Raw genomic sequence first — 22,317 nt, forward strand, 5'->3', positions numbered from 1 at the left:
TTCTGTGCTTTTTAAACATCCTCTACAAGCAACCGACAGGTCCGCACGGCTCAACGGGACCGTTCGGGAACACGTGGTGGCGTTCGATGGCCCTACATAACACCGCAACATTTAACCTTGCAACCCTCAGATCATCTAACAAGGCCCAAGTTATCAGTAGTGGCTTTGCTGACTGGAGTTTTAATCATCTCATATCCATAATGGAGCTGACAGCTCCATCTGCGTGGAATAGAGGGGGGTCGAAGTTGCTAGCAGCACAAACAACAGGAACAATCAGTGAGCATCTGGAGGCTCCACAGCTATAACACCCCCCCTCCACCCGCCTCCGCTCCCTACTCATCCTCCCTCACCTCCTCTATGATGGCCAGAGAGAGCAGAGAGAGCAGGATCAACAGGAGCCTGTTTGCTTACATCTGCAGCATCCCGAAAAACTCCAATCCAAACAAAGTAAAATGTGTAACATGCACAATGCTGGCATATTGTCTTAATACAAGAAACTACAGATTGCATGTTGGTGATTAACCACAAAGGTTATAACACTGTGAGAAGGCATCTAATTACATAATCATAAAAACCTACGGCTGCAAGCCAATAAAACTTAACAGGTGTTAAACGGATGCCCTGACAGATGACATGCATGAGAATAGTTCAAACTTGGTTAATGAGACAGAAGGCATGCGAAAGCTACTTCCTTCACACAGATTAAGGGCAACATTCACTTCTTTAGCTCGGTCTAAACAATTTGAATTTTCACCAGTGCCAGAAAGAACCATCCCTTTTGTTGTCCTGTGCATCCACGCCAACAGCGAGTGGGAGTTAAGACACATAGCCTGTATTCAACAAGTGCAACTCAGTCAAGCTGTGGCAAGCTGTCGTGTACTTTCCCTGTGTCACTACGTAGCTGGTTTTTCTACCAACCCGAACTGGTTGGAGAAATGTCAGAGTAACTGACTGGATCCCACGGCAGGCGTGAGGAAATACAGCTCAAATGTTCATTTCTGGACACTGACATAAATAGACAGAAACAATTTTTTGATCATAGTTGGATCCAAATGAGCTACAGTCTCTCAAGAATAATAATAAGGACTTCCAGAAAATCCAGAAAAGAGTGTGATAAAAAAAATATGGGAAAAAATGACAGCAACAGTCAACGGTGCAAACACTATAGAAAACTTTCTGCTGCATAAAAGCTCAGCGCAGTGCAATCCTGTGGCATAGATGGGATTATTTTCAGGTTTCAGTATAGTTCTGTGAATTCTGCAGTAAGGATCAGGACACTTTCCTTTCTCTTTGCGCTACCAAAAACAATGTTAGAAAAGCACAAAATATGAGCTCTGTTTTCCTCCTTTTTTGACTCGAGTCCCAATCGTCAACACGGCTGTAACTGCCTGTTGCCATGGTAATGGCAGTCTTAGGTTTGATTTAGCCTGGGGTTAAGTTGGAATTTTTTTTTAATATCTGCAGACATTTCCGCTAATGACAGAATAAACCTGGTTTTCAAAGTGCTGTGGAGCTTGCTTTTCTACATTTTTTTTCTATCCTCGTGGTCATACAGGTGCAACGTGTATTCAGAAATTCGCCGTCACCTGAAGTATTAATGATTTTATCTGAGCACAGTCAAGCAACAGAATGTAACATTCAGACTACTGTCGGAAAAAATCTACATTACTTCTATTTTCTTTCTTTTTTGATTTAAAAAAGGGCTTTTTGGATACTTCCTCTATCACTGGCAAATCCTTGTGAATAAGAGAGCAGTCGAAAGTAGCTTCCTCTACTCTCTGCCACTCTCTGCTCTTTGCATTCATGTTTGACAGCGATTACACTCTGAAATGATTACAGTCATGTTACACACACGCCATATGGGATGACACCAAGTACATTCACGACTTGCGTTTGTGCGAGCATACAATATTCATGAGTCATAATGTGCATTTATTGCACGGCTGCATGCCTCTACTTGTACTGTGATCTCATAGTCGGTGAGTGCCTAAGCAGCAAAGATATAGACGTTTTCTGAGCTGCTGAGCTAAAGCAGCTAAGTGATTTAGTATAAGGAAGTACATTTTTGATCTGAATATGTACAATCTAATTATTTTAGGAAACGTGTTGCCAGCCCATGCTGTGAGGACCTTTTTGCCTAAGAAAGTCTATAGACTGCATGAACACTATAGATGAAGAGAAGAAGCAGGTACTGAAAATAAGTGCAAGGATGAATGTACCAAACAAATGAATATTTAATTAGTCAATAACTGAATCATTAGCATGTTAAATACATAATTTCTAGACATTTTTTTCAGCTATTTTGCAGCTTCTTAGCAATCATTCAGAGCATTGCAGAAGCCATTTTTGTAATTAATCATCCAACTTGAAATAACACTTCTGGCATTTTTAATCATTTTGATTTTTTTATAGAATGTCCATGACCCTACATTGTATATATCGATGAAGATGGATGGATGGATGGATGGATGGATGGATGGCAGAACAAACATTCAACCTCGCAATCAAAGACATTTCTAGAATAAATCCAGAATGCACGCTATGAGCTAACTGTCATTCTCCATCGATGCTTTAAGATTGCAGTTAGTTTTGAGTGCCCTTGCTGCTGCACAGTGGTAAACGTGGCCCTGTCCCAATTTTTTTTTTTGAGAAGAGCTGACATCAAATTCAAAATGAGCTAATATTTTTTCTTCAATAAATAAAGGGTAGATTTTTTTTCCATTTTACACGGCATCCCAACATTTTTCAGAATTGGGGTTATACATGCTTATTGATACTGTGATTACAGGAAACAATCAAGCAGGGGAGAATTACAACAGTAATTAAAAATGTTTAGTTTAGAATGACTTGGTTAGTAGATAGTTAGCATAAGTTGTTTAAATTGTCATATCATTGAAACTAATAGTCTCTTAGGTTCTTCTCATACTGGCTGCAGATGACTTGGGGCTCTTCAAACTGCATGTTTTAAAAGTGAACTGAAATGTGGCAGCACTTCCATGTAAATGAAAATATTGTATCATTCACCTGGAATAAATGCCACAGTTAACTTAGCAGAGTGAGTGAAAGCTTGGAGGATGGCAAGGCACAACCACGGAGCGAAAAGTGCATTCAGCAGATACCAGCTGGGTGCCAAATGCACTTGAACTCTCTGCATGCATGCATGATGCATGCACAGTCTTTTGCACTGGTTATGCATTTTTCAGAGCAATGCATCTACATTGCATGCATGTGCACCAGCTTCTCTCCTACTCACAGTTAACCTTAAATGGAGTTCGACACAGCTCTGTTTAAGCACTGACATTTGGGTTGGTCTTGTACGAAAAATAACTTTCAGCAGTTATTTTGTGACAAAGCAGCCTTTTGTTTTATGCACTGACAGATTAGATGCTGTTGTTAGCATTGCTGTCAGATGATGTCAACTCATCTGGCTGTTAAAGTCAAAAAACATTGCATGCAGCGGGCAGGTTAGACACAGTAGCCATCGGGAAGTGCAGTCATAGGTCTTAACCTTCTGTGAAAGGATTTCCCGTGAGGGATAGTGGTAAGAGAGAAGGAGAAACCTAGATAAATTAAAATAAATTTTATTATCACTTGCCCACTTTAACAGAATCAGTTTAAGTTTGCAAGTGAGAGGTTATCCCACTGCAAGTATCATCAATCATGACTAAGAAATCTCGTATGCATCCACTAAGACAATTCAGAGATATGAGAGTAAGAGACAGGCATACAGTGAAGCGCCTCTCCATCTGCAATACTTTCAATTCATCAGCAATTCAATGCTGCACTGCTCGTGTGGTAATTACATCTTGCCTTGGGGCTAATATAAGGCAGAGGGTTAACGTGTTGTGAAGGCAGAGGGAAAATTTCTGCTGCGATTACACACCCACTCTTCGCTCTGAAACATGATTCTCTTCATCTGCTCTGATCAGACACAATGTGCTTATTGATACAATAATATTCAACCAGTTGGAGGGGGAAAAAGTCTCAACTCTCCTTTCTTATAAGCTCTGAGTTAGCTGTGGTGACTGATTTCCTCCAGGATACAAGCCATCATCTGAATCACAGGTGGTCTCACACTTACCTCCCAATCAAGAGAAAATGAAGAGATCACAACAACACTGACAAGATAATTATGTCCTGCCATTTCATTTTGCATGTGCTATATACAGTTCAATCACAGTGCAACTTATATGTATGCCACTAACTCTCAAGGCTCTTTTGGGAGGCATCGTTGTTCCAGTATAGAACTTCAACAGCACTGAGTAACAGCAAATAGTTCAGGAGTGTTCATTATCTGAATACTCCCACTGCAGAATGAACTTTTCTTGATTCCTCTAACATTTATCATTGAAACTGAGTAAGTCCTTCCTTATCTGTGCATACTTTTATGACATTTTTGCTACTGCACTAAATGGGAAAACTTAATTTGGCACAGTTATTGTTCCTAAGTTGTTAAAACATAACTTACATAGGTCATTTTAATAAAAAAACATGTTCCTCATAGACATAATGACATATTAAATCTAATAAGCCCAGCAGGGGAGGATTGTGTTTCCACATTACAGAAGAACTGCCCATAAAAATCCTTGCCCATAAAATGCCCACCTACAGTATTTTAGACCTGAGGGCTAAAATATGGTCGAGGGCATAGTCAGTGAGTATCAGCGCCTATATCCCTAAACTGCAATATTATAGTCATGAAAGCAGATCATCAGATGTACAGTGAAAAGGTGATAATAGAGGCTTATGATCTTTGATAGTCACACATTTAACCCCTTTTCAGTGTAAAAGCAAAGCTGTACATTTCAGATTCATTTGATTTTCAGTTTGTCAGAGAGTGACCAATTATCCACGGATCCATTTGGACTTAAACAGATTATGAATTTGTTAGGAAATGTCATTAACATACAAGTTTCATTCATATAGAACCTGTTTTACATATATATACCTGTAAACACAACTGTGGAAAACTTGTCCTATCACAAAATAAAGCTCTGCAGAGAAAAGCCCATTCATAATTTATTTATAATGTTTTCAGACCTGATTTAACAAATGTGTTACCTTTATCCGCTTAAGGTTCCCCTGAGAAATGTTTTATTAAAAAGACAACCTGCAAAAGAAAATCTAAGTAGCATGTTTGGACACTGCTGACTTGAAGAATTACCTTCACAGCACTCTATGTTTGTCTGTTTAACAGTTACTGAGAGAAAAAAAAAACACATCTATATATATATGTTATATCTCTTACCTGGTGTGTCCCCTGGTGGGTCTAGCTTTGGTGGTTTGACAGACTCCGTGTTGCTGATAGAGGACTTGGTGGTGCTCTTGGACTCTGTTGTGGTCACCACAGTGAACGTCCTTTGGGAGAGCCTGGTTGTAGTGCTAGTGGTTGTGGCCACTGTAGTAGTTGCAGCCCTGGTGGACGTTAAGTTTGGCTCCGTATTGCCATCGTCATCTATGCTATCAGTCCCCGTGGGTCCCCAGTCAATAAATCCAGCCACTGTGGTAGTCCGGCCCTCCTGAGACTTGTCATAGCTGTTCCATTTGAGCTGCCTCCTGGTTCTAATTAACAACCTCCCGCTTGATAAAGCCAATGGAGCTTTTGCTATTACAGCCAAAGGATCGCCCGTCTCTTTTTGAGAGTATCTCAGCCGGCAATTCTTGCACGCTGCTTGTCCTTTCTGTGCTGGCTTCCAATGCTTTTGACCTTTAACTTTTGGCGCTATTCCTGCCCTGCTGTCTTGGGGCGGAGGAACAGGGCTGAGGAGCCGGTGGGCTAACGGGTTCACTGTTCTCCAGTGAAGCATGTTAGGCTTATCCCAGAGGGGCTGCAAGCGAGGCCGTGAGCGAGGCACCGGTTTAGGCGTGAGTTTGATCCCCAGACCTTGACTGAGAGGGCTGCACACAGAGAAGTCCAAGGTAAGGTGAGTCATGGCTAGCAGGATCCACACCCGGTGCCCCACACAGCTGCCTGGCTTCAAAGCAGACGGACTGCAAAGAGAGAGTAAATGAGAGGCACCGTTTTAGATTTAGCACTAAATGTTAAAAACATACAAATCTAATTTTCTCCGTCTCCCATCCTACCAAGTTTCAGCTCTTTTGTCAAGATGCACAGCAGTAATTATCCCCTATTTACACACTTAGCAAAGCTCAACTCCAAGTTCTGGAAAACACACCCAATTACACTACAATAATAATTAGCCTCGCAAAGTGATTCTTCAATAACAACATAAAGGTCAGACGCAGGGTAAACGTTGCAGAACATGGGAAAGATTCTGGAGTTGCTCTTTTCACTCTCAACTGCAACAAGCAGGGAGGGAGAAGCTGCAGATTCACATCAACCCAGTGACGATTACAACAACACACAAGGTCAGTCCTCGTCATCATATTCAGCATTATCTCCTCCAAAACGCAAAGTCATTTGATTCACAAAAGGGAAATCTGGTCATGCAGAGAAACATCTAAAGAGGTTTAGCGTAACAATAGTGGGAATGCACAAGTGAGCTTCACATATAACAGGTCTGTTTCGGTGTGTACGTGCTGTTATTTTCAGTCGTAGATTCCTTCGCTCCTCTCTGCTGCTCTGGGCACTGTGAACTCCCGCTGGGTGCTGCCTTAATATGCACCACTGTGCACTTTGACTCGCAGGTGTCTCTGTAGTTTGTGGCTGGATCATAAAATCGAATCACTGAAGTTTGATGTTCTATTTTAGCTTTGTTGAGGTTGAGTACTGCTTACAATATGATATCTAGTGATATTAACTTTTGCTTACCTTGTCCTCTTATACAAAACAGTGAATTGCTATGTCTGACTTTTTACATGCTTTATTGTCTTTTCAAGACTTTTTAAACGTTATTGCATTCTAGTTATATCATTTACCTTATTTTACTTGCTTTCTGTAAAAATGTTTTCACTGACTGTTGATGCCGATAACACATCTGGAAAAAATTACGTGAGGAATCAAGTTATGCTAGCTTTGGGGAGAAGTTAGCAGGTTACTTCCTAGTGCAGCAGCTCAATGCCCGGTGAACTCAAAAACCTACTTCTAGTCAGAGAGGAGAGGAGCTGGAGCAGACGGTTTAATACAAGGCATCTTTTCTTTATCATATGTTGTCAGAATGAACAGTGATCGTCTATAAGACATCATGATGTGTCATGGCATTCTTTTCATGACAACAAAAAACAAAGAACCTTACTGTTTCACATTTGTGAACACTGCGGAAAAAGCCACGGTGACAAACTTGGGTGCAGTCAAATGAAGAAGTTATGAACAAGGGTGCAAATTAAAATAAGAGTGTGGATCACGGTGCAATATTTTAAGATGAGGCATGATGACTACATAGAAAGCTTCACCTATATCACATGTGCGTATATTTTTTTCATACTTTGTGATGTCCAAAAATATATTTTGTCCCAAAGTAAACTTCACCTCTAGACAACATTAACTGCATGGCAAGGTGACAGACAAGCTGGCTGTTCGGGGTTGCACCCCATAGCAGACTTGATTGTACAGACAACCTTCAGGAGCCCCTGGGACAAAGCTACACATTGAATCCTAAGGGAGGAACCTCATTATGGGCTGCTTTCATCTCTGCTGTCCTTGGCCAATTTAAACCCATACGGAGGACTTTTGTGGAGAGGTAATGATGGGTGGGAAAGTTTGAACGGGTCTGTCAACAGTCAGAAGCAGCATTAGACATCTTTTGATCATATATTCATTAAGTCTCTATCATGTTTCTATTACAGTTGTCCAAATAATCAACACTCAGCTACTAATCGATACAAAAACTACCACCGGATTAGATACTCATTTGCAACAGTATCAATACAGACAGTACCATCTTTGCCTCCTCCAGTTGACACACAACTTTACCTTAAGCCATTTAAATATTACGCAATAGCCACATTAGCTATAACAGTAAGGTAGTAATACATACAGAGAAAACCCCAACAATCATATGACCCCCTATGAGCAAGCACTTTGGCGACAGTAGGAAGGAAAAACTCCCTTTTAACAGGAAGAAACCTCCGGCAGAACCAGGCTTAGGGAGGGGCGGGGCCATCTGCTGCGACCGGTTGGGGTGAGAGAAGACGTGTTTATAGGATGTGTTTATAGGATAAAAGACACGCTGTGGAAGAGAGGGAGAGATTAATAACAAATATGATTTGATGCAGAGAGGTCAATTAACACATGTTGAGTGAGAAAGGTGACTGAAAAAGAAATAGTGCATCATGGGAATCCCCCAGTAGCCTACACCTATTGCAGAATAACTAAGGGAGGATTCGGGGTCACCTGATCCAGCCCTAACTATATGCTTTAGCAAAAAGGAAAGTTTTAAGCCTAATCTTAACACTAGAGATAGTGTCTGTCTCCTGAATCCAAAACCATTATCAAAACAGTGTCTAGCTAAATCCAATAATAACAAAGTGACATTAATGTGGGAGCTAGGCAGTGCTTGTTGAATAGGATAACACAGTTATTTATGCTTTAAAAGTGTTATGGTTCTCTTCAAGTCTCAGATCAAAGCAGAGAAAAGTCTACTAACAGCGCAACAGGAACAGTGGCAGCCTACCTCACCAACTGCATTTGATAAGCAATGAAAATAGGGTGCTAAGTCACCAGCAGAAAAAAAAGAATGAACTGTGATATTGATAAATACATTTGAACATATTTGACAACAATATTGTTTTAATCTATTTCTGCATAACTCTTAATTTTCTACCTACTGATGGAAAATGGTATTGAGTATTTTCTTGGCTATCGGTGTTGAGTGTAAAGTTCTAGTATCATGATGACCTTACTAACTATACTACAGTGACATTTGATGAGACAAACTAAACTTTTTAAGGTTGTATCTACAATTGGTTTGATCATGAACAATGCTTCTTACAAGCACATGTACACAAATAGGACAAAATACGTACACAGTGCCAGGAGCCTTGCTAAATCATTTCTACTCACTAAGAATACCAGTTTTTTTTTTTTAAATATAATGTATATTTCACAGGCGATGGTACATATGTCAGTCCCCATTCATTTAATCTCAGCCTGACCCTCTGCATAGATTGTTGCCTCGAATGTAAAAAAAAAAAAAGAAGAGAAAATGTGGTTTTTGGATTTGAACTATAAACAAGGTTCAAAGCGCTTCAGTGGCATAAAAACATATTAAAAGATAAAACTGTTGCTGCCTGGCAGTAATATTATAACACTGCTTGTCACTTGAGGCGAGCAAAAAAGGTGAGGCTTCACACTTTTTGAACTTGTTCAATTATAATTCAAAGGTAATCCAGCATGCTAACTAGAGACCTTTACAATTATTATGTAGACAGGCTGCCCATGAAGAGTGAGAGCAGGCTTTTATTATCACCAGCGTTCCATTTTTAAGGTGTGAGAGACCAGCCGACCACTAACTGATAAATAATTTAGAATGACATCTTAATTGAGCTGTAAATGGTGACTGATGTGGTCACGAAAGAGCTGTGACAAGGTCATTTGATTTTTGACAGTTAAAAATATGGATAATAATTTGTCTTGTGAGTGTTTTGGCCTTGACCTCAGACTGAGATCTTGGCACCTGCTCAACCCGCACACTTCAGGTGAGTAAATTTTAACACTCCAATCCAAATTATTGCAATACTTGATAAGGAAAATAGCTGTCAGGAATATTATTATTTTACAGCAGGAAAAAATGAGGTGTAAACATTTTTTGACCATCTGTACCTCAAACATGATCAGAACAATGTAAGCAAAAGCAACCCTGAGGAGAGATGCCTACAAAAGGACGCAGAGATGACTTTTATGATCTCAGTCACGCAAGTCTCTGATATGATTGAGTTAGATGGAAGTGTTGTTCTTTTTTGTCAGCGGTACATAAGTGAATAACAACCACAGACAACAAATACTGAGCTCATGCTGGGTATTGAACTTCATTCATTAGGGAGTGGTAGGTAACTTTTGTATCTCATTCATTGTCAACTGAACATTGAGAGCACAGATGCAAAAATTATTCCTAAAATAAAAGGAACTTCTTTGTGTGCCTGCACCATCTTTAGTATCACAGCTGTGGCTCAGGAGCTAGAGTCATCTACTAATCATTAGGCTGGTGGTTCGATCCCTAACTCCTCCAGCCTGCATGTTGAAGTATTCTTGGACAAGATACTAAACCCCAAGTTGTCCAGTAGGTCCGCTTAATCATTCTTAATTACTTTGAAAAACGAGGAGCGCATTATGTACTAATGTGCCAGAATGCTTTGAACCATGAGGTGGAGCACCTGTAAGAAGTCAACAATTAAAGTCATTGTGTATTTTATGTATTAGCCTATTATGACTAAACTGTCTGATCAATAGTGTTAAAGTAAGAAGCTAAACCATAACATTCTTTTTTAAAAAGTCATGGCCAGTGTTTTATATAAAGTAGCTATAATGAGAGATCTTTAAAAAATACTGTTATTACTACTCTAAAATGTATTTAAAATTAAGCAGTGTTCATAAACTTGATTCACTAACATATTGATGTATTTTCACTTTCCGTTCATTCACATACCGTCTACACAGTGAAGCAATGTGTTGGTGTTGAATTAGACACAAAAGGAAAAAAACGTTACAGCAAGAACAACAAATGCTACAGATAAATTGCCTTCAACCGATGTTTTCTAAGAACAGCACTTGCATAATTTCAGAATTGCTAATACTCTTTGACATCCTGCATAATGAAAATATAATCTACAAGTATACTGCGCAGATGGTGGAATAATTGCAGTTTTCACAGCATGAACATACCAGATTGCTTTCTGGTTGGATTGTGTGTCTGGTGTCCTATTTTATGAGCACATGCTCTATCATACTGTCAATGCTAACTTCAGAATATAGGTAAACCTTCCGATATGGCAGGAAATCCCTTTAGTAGAGCTTGTGACATCTAATGACTCTCTGAGTTTCTCATGCCCCCTTCTTACATGCAGTCCTTGCAGAAGAAGGAGTATCTCATGCACATGTTTATTGGAGACTTGGTGAAGTTAACTGAAAGCCAATTTAAATGCATTATTCAGGCATCATTCAGTGACCCTACAGGATACTTTTTAGTCCTGAATCTCAGTATGCCAGGTCCATTTTTGAACCCAGACATACAGGGAATGAAATTGCTTTGTGAAGTTACGGACCGATCCGTTAATTAGCATGTCTGCTGGCCTGGAGGACTCAGGTTTGAAGGTCAGCGAAAGACTTGCTGGAATGATGATTTTAACCAAGACTTGACAGACAGCAGATGAAAGAGGTACCTTGGGCTTCTGTTCGCAGACATATCAGGCAAAACAAAATTGCTGTGCATAGCACGTAGACACATTCCAGGAGTTTCTACCATTATATTACACATAAAGCACAATATGTTTTGTAAATAACATATTTGCTGCTATCCTTCACTGCTTCTTGTACCTTATCGATCCAGCAACCGTGGTTCTTGCTGTATGTGTGGACTCTAATTACACTAAAATGTAAGAACTGGAAGGAATGTGTGTGTGCGCGTGTGTTTCAAGCCTCTGCCATCCTTAACCAAACTCAAGTGATGTAGGATTTCAACAGAAACTCAGTGATGTAACAGTGTATGTAAGATGTGATATTTTGGAGCAATATATTTAGATGACCAAATATGAAAAAGCACTGGAGGAAGGTTCACCAAGCTTGACTTCTCACTCTGCTCGTTGCCAGTTTAAGCCGTACTATATTCAGTAAAGCTACTTCCAACTTATTCTGCAGCTTTTTAAAAATGCCACAGTCGGGGGGTGGTGTGTGTGTGTGTATGAGGGGGGGGGATTAGTCTTTGACAGGCACACCAAATTAAACACATGATCTATAAGCACAAAATCACAGTCAACCACAAATATATTATTAGTAAACCATACATAAGCTTCCAATGTGCAAATGCCAGAAAGGCCATCCAAAATCTAACAACAAATGTCAAAGTGAAGACTTTGCCAGCAGAATTTCAGCACACAGCGTGACTGTCTCACTAACGCTGGAACTAAAATGAATTTTTCGTTATTTTTTTTTTATTTTCTGTCACTTTCTTCTTCAAAAGCCAATGCAGTTCTGTTGCGCAAAACAGGAAAACATTACAGTGAGTAATCCATCGCGTATGGCACTTAATACCATTTACCTGGCCTTGAAACTGGAAACCTCGCTTAACCAACATAATACCATCAAAAGACCAAAATGAATGAAGAGTAACCTTTGAAGTCTGTGAAAAAGATTCACGGAATAATCCTGAATCAAATGCTTGAGCAAAGGGTGTGAGCGGTTAATAAAAAAAGGCCATTCATACGGGCTATTATGCCTCGAAGACACAGCGTCTGCATCCTATATGTCAGATTGTTGACATGAAAAGTGGACTACTGTGGTGTGTGCTTGACCACTGGTTTTCCAGCCTATTGTTTTTTACTCTTTCATGGTCTGTGAACTCAGACATAGCAGCGCTTGCGAATTTTTGCTTTCAGCAGCACAGAGACTATGGCACTCTAAATGAAGTAATTACATTTCCTTTCCTCTTATACAAGCATATGTTATGTGGGCTTAGCTGAAGCATCATATAGAGATGCTTAAGCTGACTTTAATTTACCTCACTGACAGCAAAATTCGGGTCTGTGTTAAACTGAATTTATGCAAATGTTAGATTTATCATGCTGTTTAAAACTCTGTTACACTCTCTGCACCAGTAGTCTGCATTACCAAGACTGAAAATGCTTCAAAGATCATGAATTGATGTAGTATATGTGCCGTATATATATATTAAAAACCCTAGACCAAAACCTTTTATTTTACTCGCAGTCTGAATTCTCTGAGTGTCAGCTAGCTTAATTCTTTGGTTTATAAACATCTCAGTGCAAAGTCACACTTTCAAATTCCTTTAATGTTCAAACAAAATTCAAAAAAAGGAAATATATTTGATTCGCATCGACTCACAGGCTAGCTTCAAACGTCAGGTTAGTTGCATATTTCGTTTTTTCTGTCGACTGACTTGACTTGGCACAAACACTGTTGAAACAGTTTGGGTGCCTGAAGACAAACTTACACCTAAGAACCTACTCAGGCACTAATAACCAACTCAGCTGATAAAAACAGTATAAACTGGGTGGAAAGCAAATATGAAAGCTTAATAATTGAACTGGTACATTATTAAAATTTTAATAGACACGTGCACATAATGAGGTCAATAAATATATAATTGATGGGAGGAGCTTGCATTTGTAGAGGTTTTTTTTATAACATTAAACTGTAAGTCAGTCTGTGCATCATCATCATCTTCTTCATATTTGCAGTATTATTTTGTGAAATTACTTCAAGGATTTCATTGCAACGCCAGATTTGCTGTATTAAATATGTCAAACGACCACAATCTAAATAAATAATCTAATCGTGACAGTCGGCATCGTGACAGTTTTTGGGCCGGTTACAACCACCATTTTATCTGAGTGAAGAGGAAACTCATCACATCCTTACGGCTTGCAACATGTCAAGCATCTTGAAAAAGGAGAGTAGTGCCCAGTGCCTGATGATTCCTCTCTTTCCCTAGAAAAGATCAAAGTAGTTGAGTGCTGTGTAGGCTATTATGCACAGCAACTCTGCATACCATTTGCCAGTGGGACACGGATAAGCAAAGAAACAAAGGGCAGGAAACAGCATCTGTGAATGAGGCCAACTTTAAAGGCTCTTCTGAAGCCTTTTTATAATGCTTCACAGAGCCTCGATGTTTTAGTAATCAGAAGAAGTCAAGCTTAACAGAGAGTGATAAAACAGTTAAGAATACATTAAAGTGATACTACACACAGACTATTTTAAAAAGTCTAAATTTAGAGGAAAATTTCTTCCTTATAGTGTACTTAAATTATCGTCATGAGAGTACAAGGGCCTAGTAAAGGATTATCTGACTCTTTGAACTCATCCTTTTCACTCTGTTAGACCCAGTAAAACAAAACTATTATCTCTGAAGCTAATCAGATATTGCACCTAATTGTCTCTGCGTACTATCTCTGGCCCCTTTCTTGGTTCATCATCACACTGTGATCACTTGTGCGAAGTAGGTCTTAATTAGAACTTGTTGGGAGTTTGCAGATCTGAGGCCTCAGCAGATGGGCTTCCCACCTGAGGGAGGTGAAAAAGGCATGCCTTCTTCAATCCCTTCAACCTGGATCCCCAGGCTGCCATCCATAGAAATTTGATCAGCATGGTCTTGACAGCCCTGCCACTGAGTACACATAATTTTCTTGGCTGGCCATTGAAAGGTGCCTTATTGAAGGTGACTCCACCTCTGCTGAAAATCTGGGTGGGATGGCAGACGCTATATGCCAGACAAGATTTAGACTGAACCAGTGGTTTCCTTTACTTTTTTATAACCTCTCAGTGGGGCTTTGCCTGCCCTGGGAAAAGTGCTCCGATTCAGCCTTTTGTGAACAATCTCAAGAGTACAAAAAGTAACTGGTGTTATACAGGGTAGCACGAGCAATTTTTAGAGTATTTACACGTTGAACTATGGTATTCATGTGTCTCCCACACACTTCTAAAAACAGCACCTGTAAATACACACACACACACGTTTATATATATATATATATATATATGTACACTGGGGAAAAGGTTCACCAGCTACAGTTCAGAAAGTTTCACGATGCAGTGGGTGGTTTTCCCTGGTTGGACCAAGCAGGCGCAGCAAGAGGTTAAAATGAGACTATGAGCATAAACTGGAGGACAACATCTCAGCATCATACTTGTTTTTAACTAACTTGACTTTTCTTTTTTCATATTGTTCTCCGAGACAGAACCCTTTGGCTGTGCAGAGGGAGTCGGGGTAGTGGTGGAGGTTGTGTGTGCCTTTTTTTAATTGGTTTCTTTAAAAAAAAACATAATATTAATGTTTGTAGAGAGCGGAAGCTGTAACAGAAAAACAATAAAGTGTTCCTAATATCGCTGAATGAGGTATTCAGTGCCATCAGCTCAAGGATTTTAGGGAGATTTTATTGCACTTAAGGTTGTGGTCATCTTCAGTAATCTCTAATTGTCTGACTACGGATCTGTAACACACACAAATAAAAGAAAAAAGTAGAGGGCAGAGATACTCGAATACATGTCAGCAGAACGCAGCAGAGTCCTACATACAGCTACAGTGAAACGTGTAAACAGTGCACATAAATTTGGTAATAACATAAGATATATTTTCAATCTTGTTAAGGTTTTTTTTTTTCCCTTTTTCAGTATTAATCATCTGCCAATCAAAACCATAATGCTACCACACATTAATTACCATATTTAATCAAACAGTAACAAGGACCTTAACTTTCAACTGCACAAGTTTTTACCCTATTCCTGCTCTGTATTTGGATTTGTTTGCCTTCTCTGCTGACTTTCCCGACCACTGCATGTATCTTGGTCAAAGACTTTGATTGTTGTACTTTTATTGTGCTTTCTGGTCTCCTGGGCCTCATTTTGATTACTCCCACCTGCCATTATCGAGACAACCGAAAGTAGATACAGTCGCAGGTAGCTAAATCTCAATCTATGTGCTCTTCTTGAACATTGTCCCTTAGATGCCTCAGCACAGTACAGTAGAACTACTCACTGGCAGTTTGACCCTTGGGGACAAATATCATAGTAAAGTATCTGATGAATACTGAAGTTGAGTTGTACATAAAGACCCAACTATCATCACCTCAAGGATACGCCACACCTTCAAGTTTTCAGTTTGTAACAGAATTTCATATTTGATAGTATTTATCAAGATGATATCCATCCATTTTTCTTCCACGAACCTGAGCAGTGTGGCTGGAGCCTATCCCAGTTGTCATAGGGTACATCCTGAACAGGTCACCGATCTACTGCAGCGCCATCATAAAGCCAATCACCTTCACATTGTGCCAGTTAAGAATCACCATTTAATGTAACATGCATGTTTTGGGAGGAAGCCAGAGTACCCAGAGTGAAGCCAAGTAGAGAACATGGAAACTGCACACAGAAAGGCCCAAGCTTGCAAGCAGATTTAAACCCAGGACTGCTGTGAGGTGATGGTGCTACCCACCACAACAACATGCTGCACCATGGGGAAACTGGCAAAGTTTAATCATTTGTGTATCATCGCATCACGTCTCATTTTTGTTTCTATGGCTAAGCTTTTGTTCGCAATTTGTATTCAGTTATGGACATCCACCAACATTTGCTTCTCAGTTGTAGTTTATATCTCTTATGTAAAGACATCATTTTCCAATAAATGTTTTCTTGTTAAGCTTTAAAAAAAATTCAAAATGACCTCAAATGAATCTGTGGATACGCAAAGTAATATAACAACTTCGTTTAACTAAGGAGCTTGTAAAGAAAAGCGACTGGACTTCTTTAAGTGTCTTGAAGACATGTCACCTCTTATCCGAGAAGCCAAGACCAAATGGCGGGGAGTCCCAGGTATTTAAGTCCTACTGGGAGCTTTCCATTAGGAGGGTTGTTGACCAACGATTGATCGTGTGCCTCATCACATGAGCCAAGGTGTGAAAAAGGGTGTGGGTCATTATCACCAGAGTTTTCAGGTGAAACTATTATGAGATCTTGCCTCACTATATCATGTGACCTACTGAGCTCAACTGATGCATGTGAGTGGGTGTTAAGGCACTGCAAAGGAATCTCAAAACTGGATTGTAGGTGACATCTGTCGTAGGCCATTTCCAACTGTTAAATATTTTCTTTGGTCAAAAGGGTTTTTTGCCTTGAACTTAAAAAATGTATATAAAAAGGCACCTCTTTATCCATGATTTATGCTTTGTGTTAAACTGTTGTATTCTAACCACTTTCAGATACTTCAGCTTCTCGGCTAAAGCAAACAATAGAACTGAGCATAACAGCACAATGCAGATTAGTCAGCATGTCAAGTTTGTAGACTGTGTTTGCACTGATCGCTTATTCAGGTTTCGATGGAGGTCACTAGGGGTTTCCTCTTTACATTAAATGTATCAACAAAAAGGAGGTATTTGTTGACAAATTTATTATTCATGGTCACATACTCATTCTCCCAACACTGTTATAATAGCTGTAATGTTTTCAGATTAACAGCAGGTTATTATCAGTCAGTGAATTAATATCTTATGTCTGTGCAATCAGACACTTTTTCCCTTAGAAACATTCATTCTGGTATTTAGTCCTTTAACATTATTTATAACCAAGTTGTCTGAAAAACATTACACTGTCATGGCTTTTGCAAAAGCCTGCAGGGGATTTGTGGATGGTTCATATCTTAAAAGTCATACACTTTGGGGCAACTATTAAGTCGCTCCAGTGGCTATGTTGCTAGATTGAACAACTTTAAAGGATTATGGATTGAGAACACACCAAAGACAGTGGGATGCTTGTGAGCGCTCATACAGTCTGTTTCCAGTCATTCAACCTTCCCCAATTCGACCAGCCCCAAGCACAGCATGTCCACACGAGGGAGAAGATTCTTAAAATAGAGATGGGAGTATATGGAGTATGCATTTGAATTACCCTAAGAGAGTGACAGAGATGGAGAAAGAAAGGAGAGAACAGGGAAGGAGCTGTGTGGTAGTCTTACCCCTCTGGGGGTAAAAACTCTCTGATAACATCCAGGCCACAGAACAAGGACGACTTACTCTAAGGGCAATGCACATAGGATTGCAGACTGGATGCACTGGCAAAGCTAGCTGCATTTGACTGCTGTATCAGATTACAACAGGGCCTTATTTACTTGCAAACTGAATATTGATAAGTCCTAGATTTACATCAACATGTTATTGGCATATTGGCATTGCACTGTGGCTCAGTTAACCTAAAATCTTTATGTGGTAATTATAATTGGTTGTTATTATTGTTTTGGGCACTGCTGACCTTACAACACAATCTCTCTATCTTGGTAGTGAACTTAACTTGTCTACAGTCACCAAACATCAAACAATCCTTTGCCACAGAGGTCACTGGTCAGGTATGACTGATAGAAATGTATAACATGTATCATGCACTGTCACATTATGCTAACAGACCTCCGGTTTCAGTAGTAGTAGTAAGAGGATTAATGTCATTTTAGATTCACAATAAAAAGCACAAGTGGATGAAGCCCTGGGGAGCTAAAGTGCTGCTTAATCTCCCCAAAGACTCAATTCTGACCTCTAGAACATGAAAAACAATGCCGACACACATTAAATAATTCCATCACTCTCACACTGGGAATTGACGTGCTTTCCTACAGAAAACACAAATTTACACTGAATGGAAATGACTGACCCCTCTAGGATTAGCGAGGTAAAACATGTCTTTTTTTTTCAGCTGCAGCGCGCTGAGAAACAAGGGCACAAACACATTCCCTATTTGCCCTTCCCAGTTCCATTAATTCCAGCATGTAGCTTTAAAAGAGTCTGACCCAGAATAATCACTGTGTTCAAGAGGAGGTCAGCAGAGATGTCCTGTGCAGCTGAAACCGCCTTAAGTTGGGAGGCTCAAAACAATTGGCTCTCTCTGTAAAACAAAGGCGCTACTGGAGAAGACACCACACATGATCAAAACAAACTTACGAATATTTTTAGTGCTGTACTTCAGAATTTCTCACAGTTTTACTGAAGAATCAAACATAAAGTCCAATCATTAGGAGGAGAATCTGACAATGACAGGGGAATCATCATGGAAAGCTTGCTAAGATAAGATGATAAAAAATCATGCAAAGTTTTTTAAACTTGGAACTGTGAAATTTTATCCACATGAATGCCAGGACCAAAGGTTTGGCAGCATCACACTCTTGGATATTTACTTTATCAATGTGATCAATGTTATACACTTCCCCTGTCAAGGTGAGATTTTCAAGGCAGATACAGGATAAGAAATTACAGCTGAGAACGACATATTCTGACGTTGGGTTATGAAACCTGAATGTCTGGCTGCTCTCACGGCACTCGTCCAAGAATAAATAATATTTCAAAGTTGGGAGGCTTACAGAGTTAATCTTACAATCAAAGTTTGCTGATTCAAAGTCAACAGGCTCCGTTGGCACAAACTGTAATTTTACTGTGCAGAGCACTGGATTGCTGGCCCACCACTGTGTGATCAGAAAATAACAAAAATAAGCTAATCACTTGAGGCAGCGGTTGACCTGCAAATCCAGCGTTCTGCGAGGTAAAATTACTGTGTTGACGGAGTCCAGTGACTTTAGAAGGCGATTACACTGATTCTGAAATGGTCATCTGACAGCAAGGCAGAAAAATGTTTTACAGCCTGTTTTAAATATAGCCTAAGCCTAATGTAATATTGATTTTTGTAAGTGGGTGGCTAAAATACACGCCTACATCAATACCTTGCTTTATCTCCATATCTGGTTGAGGGCATGCCAACAGTAGGTAATATTCTGACTATGGATAAGTACCTTATACAATCCCACTTCAAGAAAGCAAAGGAAGTTTGGAGTGGAAACAGTTTAGTCAGCTAAGCTTTTATTTTTTCCAAACCGTACAATCAAATTTATAAAATGTTTCCTGTTAGCTGTTAGTTTCCTGAAAATTCCAAACGCTCCAGAAAGACAATCTGACGGGGTTAAAAAACATCCTGTGATCATTTTTTTTGGGCTCATTTTAGACCGATTAATAAAAGTGCATGAAATATTTAACATGTTGCTTTGACTTATAACCAGACATTCAGTTGGCTTTTTATGTAGAACTTGAATCAAATCCTGCTCTCTCCCGGCAGAAGACCCAGAGCAGACAGGCTCACATCAGCAGCAGGTGGAAGACAAAAGGAAAGGTTGAATGATTACAAAGCCAGTTTCATGTAAAATGATGAACCTTTTTAAATTTTGTTTTCATCCATGTCTGTAGTAAAGAGGCTTTCAAACCTTCATATTCCCCACTGATAAAATGAAGCTTCTAATGTTTGAGGCTTTTTTGAATCATTGGTGGAACTGCCGAGGCACTACTAGTGGTGGGTAAAAAATGAAGGCATAATATTTATATTTCCGTATTTTGCGTGGTGAGATTTTATTGATACAAGGACACCAAATATCGATATTTTACTCAATGCAATAAAATACAACAAACAAGAGGCCTCGTCTCATGCATCACCATCCTGAGATAATGTTCACTGAGAAAACTTGCATTAAGTCAACTCAACGGAAAATCCATCCGACAGTGGACATGCTTAGCTTGATAAAGTTGGACTGACTGCTATCAGCCTCAGAGAGATTGTTGACAGTTTACAAATAATTCTTGTCTAATTTATAAATCCACAGATTGCCAACACATGGACATCAGTATGAATGAGTCTTTGTCAATGAGCAAAACCTACAGGAATCAATTCAGCTGGCTGTCACATCGCTGTATTCTGGTTATATTCCTATAGAACAGGAAGGTTGTTGAGCACAAATGTAGTAATTAAATGTGAATTTCTGTAGATGGCAACAGATATGTGACTTTTGATGGTTTATCACAGTTAACTGGTGTATTACTGGAAAAAGATTGCATGTAAGTTCCAACTAGACCCCATTCAGTTGCAGACTGACTCCATCTTAAGGCAACATTTATGGCAGGTTTAAGTGACAGTGTTAGCAGCCTGTCAAACTGGAGTGAAATAACATCAGTTTATTAGTGGATAAAACAGACACTGACTAAGTTTAACTATGAATACAGAATTTGCAGTTTAGAAAAGCTAATAAATCAACATGAATGTTATTGCAATACTATATATAGAATATTGGAAAATGTTAAAAATAGCAATAATGTGGTATCTTGCAAAGTATTGTCATAATTTTATACCATGGGGTGTCTGGTGATTCTCACCTTTAGTTGCTACCAACTTGACTCTTCACACATTTACAATATATTTGTGCTACCATGATTGTCCATACTGGGATTTTAAAGTAAAATATCTTAATAGACCTGGTATCATAAATAGTAACAAATGTTTTGTTTTGGCTGTTTTTTGTTAAATAACCATGTCAACTAGTGATTAGTGACTAGTGACTACAAATAGATCATGATTAAGAAAACTGCATTTTAACAGATATCATACAGATGCATTCATGCATTTTCTTATAGAAAACAGATCTGTGGTCAGCAAAGAAAAACAAAATATCACATTAAAAACAGTTGTTTCCATGTATGTGTATATGCAAGTCAAAAAAGAAACAGAAATTTGTATTTTAAATAGATATTATAGATACTAGCTTGATAAAGCTTGGACTAAAAGATGTTTAATACGAGGTCTTGGACGTTATGCAAGTTGACACCCATCTGCGCACAGACTGCACAAGTGTCTGTCGTTGCAGCTGTGTAGTGGTCATTGTTTGTAGCTGCTTCTGATGAACATGTCAACCCAGCATGTCCTAGGCATGTTCAACAGCCGACATAAATAAAAGCTGGCCAAGGACGTGTCTGGATATGCTTGGGATCCAGAAAGCCCTGCTGCGTACTCTGGCAGCGTGGCAACAAGCAGTCTTCTGTTGAAATAGCTGAAAGGTGGACTGCTGCTGCAAGAATGCCACAAGTTCAGGCTAGAACACCTCATCTCAGTACCTCTGTCCAGTGAGATTTCCACCAAGTTCAGTAAGATCGGAGATGGTGCTTTTATAGCTAGTTTGAGGCATGCCAACAGCCAAGCCTTGGTCAATCTCAGTCAGTCATGGTATGGGGGCACTGATGATAATATGGTGCATATATTAGTATCAATACCACTTTATATTCAGAGACCGCTGGTTAGAAAATGCGGCGGTGTAGAAATTAGTTCATCTGTGTTTGGTAAACAAAACAATTTTACAATGGACTAAACTCGATCAGCTGTAACCAAAAACTACTCACAGAATATGTTTGGGTTTAAAATGATGATTAAAATGATGTACTGAGAAATCGACTGCAAACAAAGATTAAAAATGTAGTTCATGCATCAAAACTTGCTTCTATTTTTCAGTATTTTATGTACTTTACTGTATGTATGCAACTGTTTCTGTGATAAACTGTGTTGTAGTGGTATCACGCTATCATTGATACAATGATATCATTAATTTACGTTCCCTAGCACACAGAACAAGGCCAAATTTGTCTGACAGCAAAGGCCATGTGTCAGCCTCCACTGATGTTTAGTAAAGGAGTCACTTCAACCAAACACAGCACTTTGCAAAAAATTCAGTTCAATATAATTTTATTTATACAAAATCACAATAACAGTCAATTAAGACACTTTATATTGTAAGGTGGAGACACTGCAATTCAGGAACACCGAAGTGGAAAAAACAAACTTGGCTCACCACTTCAGGCACAAACAGACCATCAAGTACACGTGTGACCCGAGCTTTAACAAATGAC

At 39.3% G+C, this 22,317-nt stretch overlaps 1 protein-coding gene across 2 annotated transcripts in view; it reads right to left on the bottom strand.

The window, feature by feature from the left end:
- The window catches only part of ajap1 (adherens junctions associated protein 1), a 50,275-nt gene that overhangs the window by 15,610 nt on the left and 12,348 nt on the right, over nt 1-22,317 (bottom strand). For both annotated transcript variants that reach the window (XM_025901819.1, XM_025901820.1), the window contains exon 2: nt 5,249-5,991. In XM_025901819.1, coding sequence (XP_025757604.1) covers nt 5,249-5,991 — 743 coding nt within the window. The remainder of the gene's footprint in view (nt 1-5,248; nt 5,992-22,317) is intronic.

This window comes from Oreochromis niloticus, linkage group LG20 (genome assembly GCF_001858045.2).
Source record: "Oreochromis niloticus isolate F11D_XX linkage group LG20, O_niloticus_UMD_NMBU, whole genome shotgun sequence".
NCBI classification, from domain to species: domain Eukaryota; kingdom Metazoa; phylum Chordata; class Actinopteri; order Cichliformes; family Cichlidae; genus Oreochromis; species Oreochromis niloticus.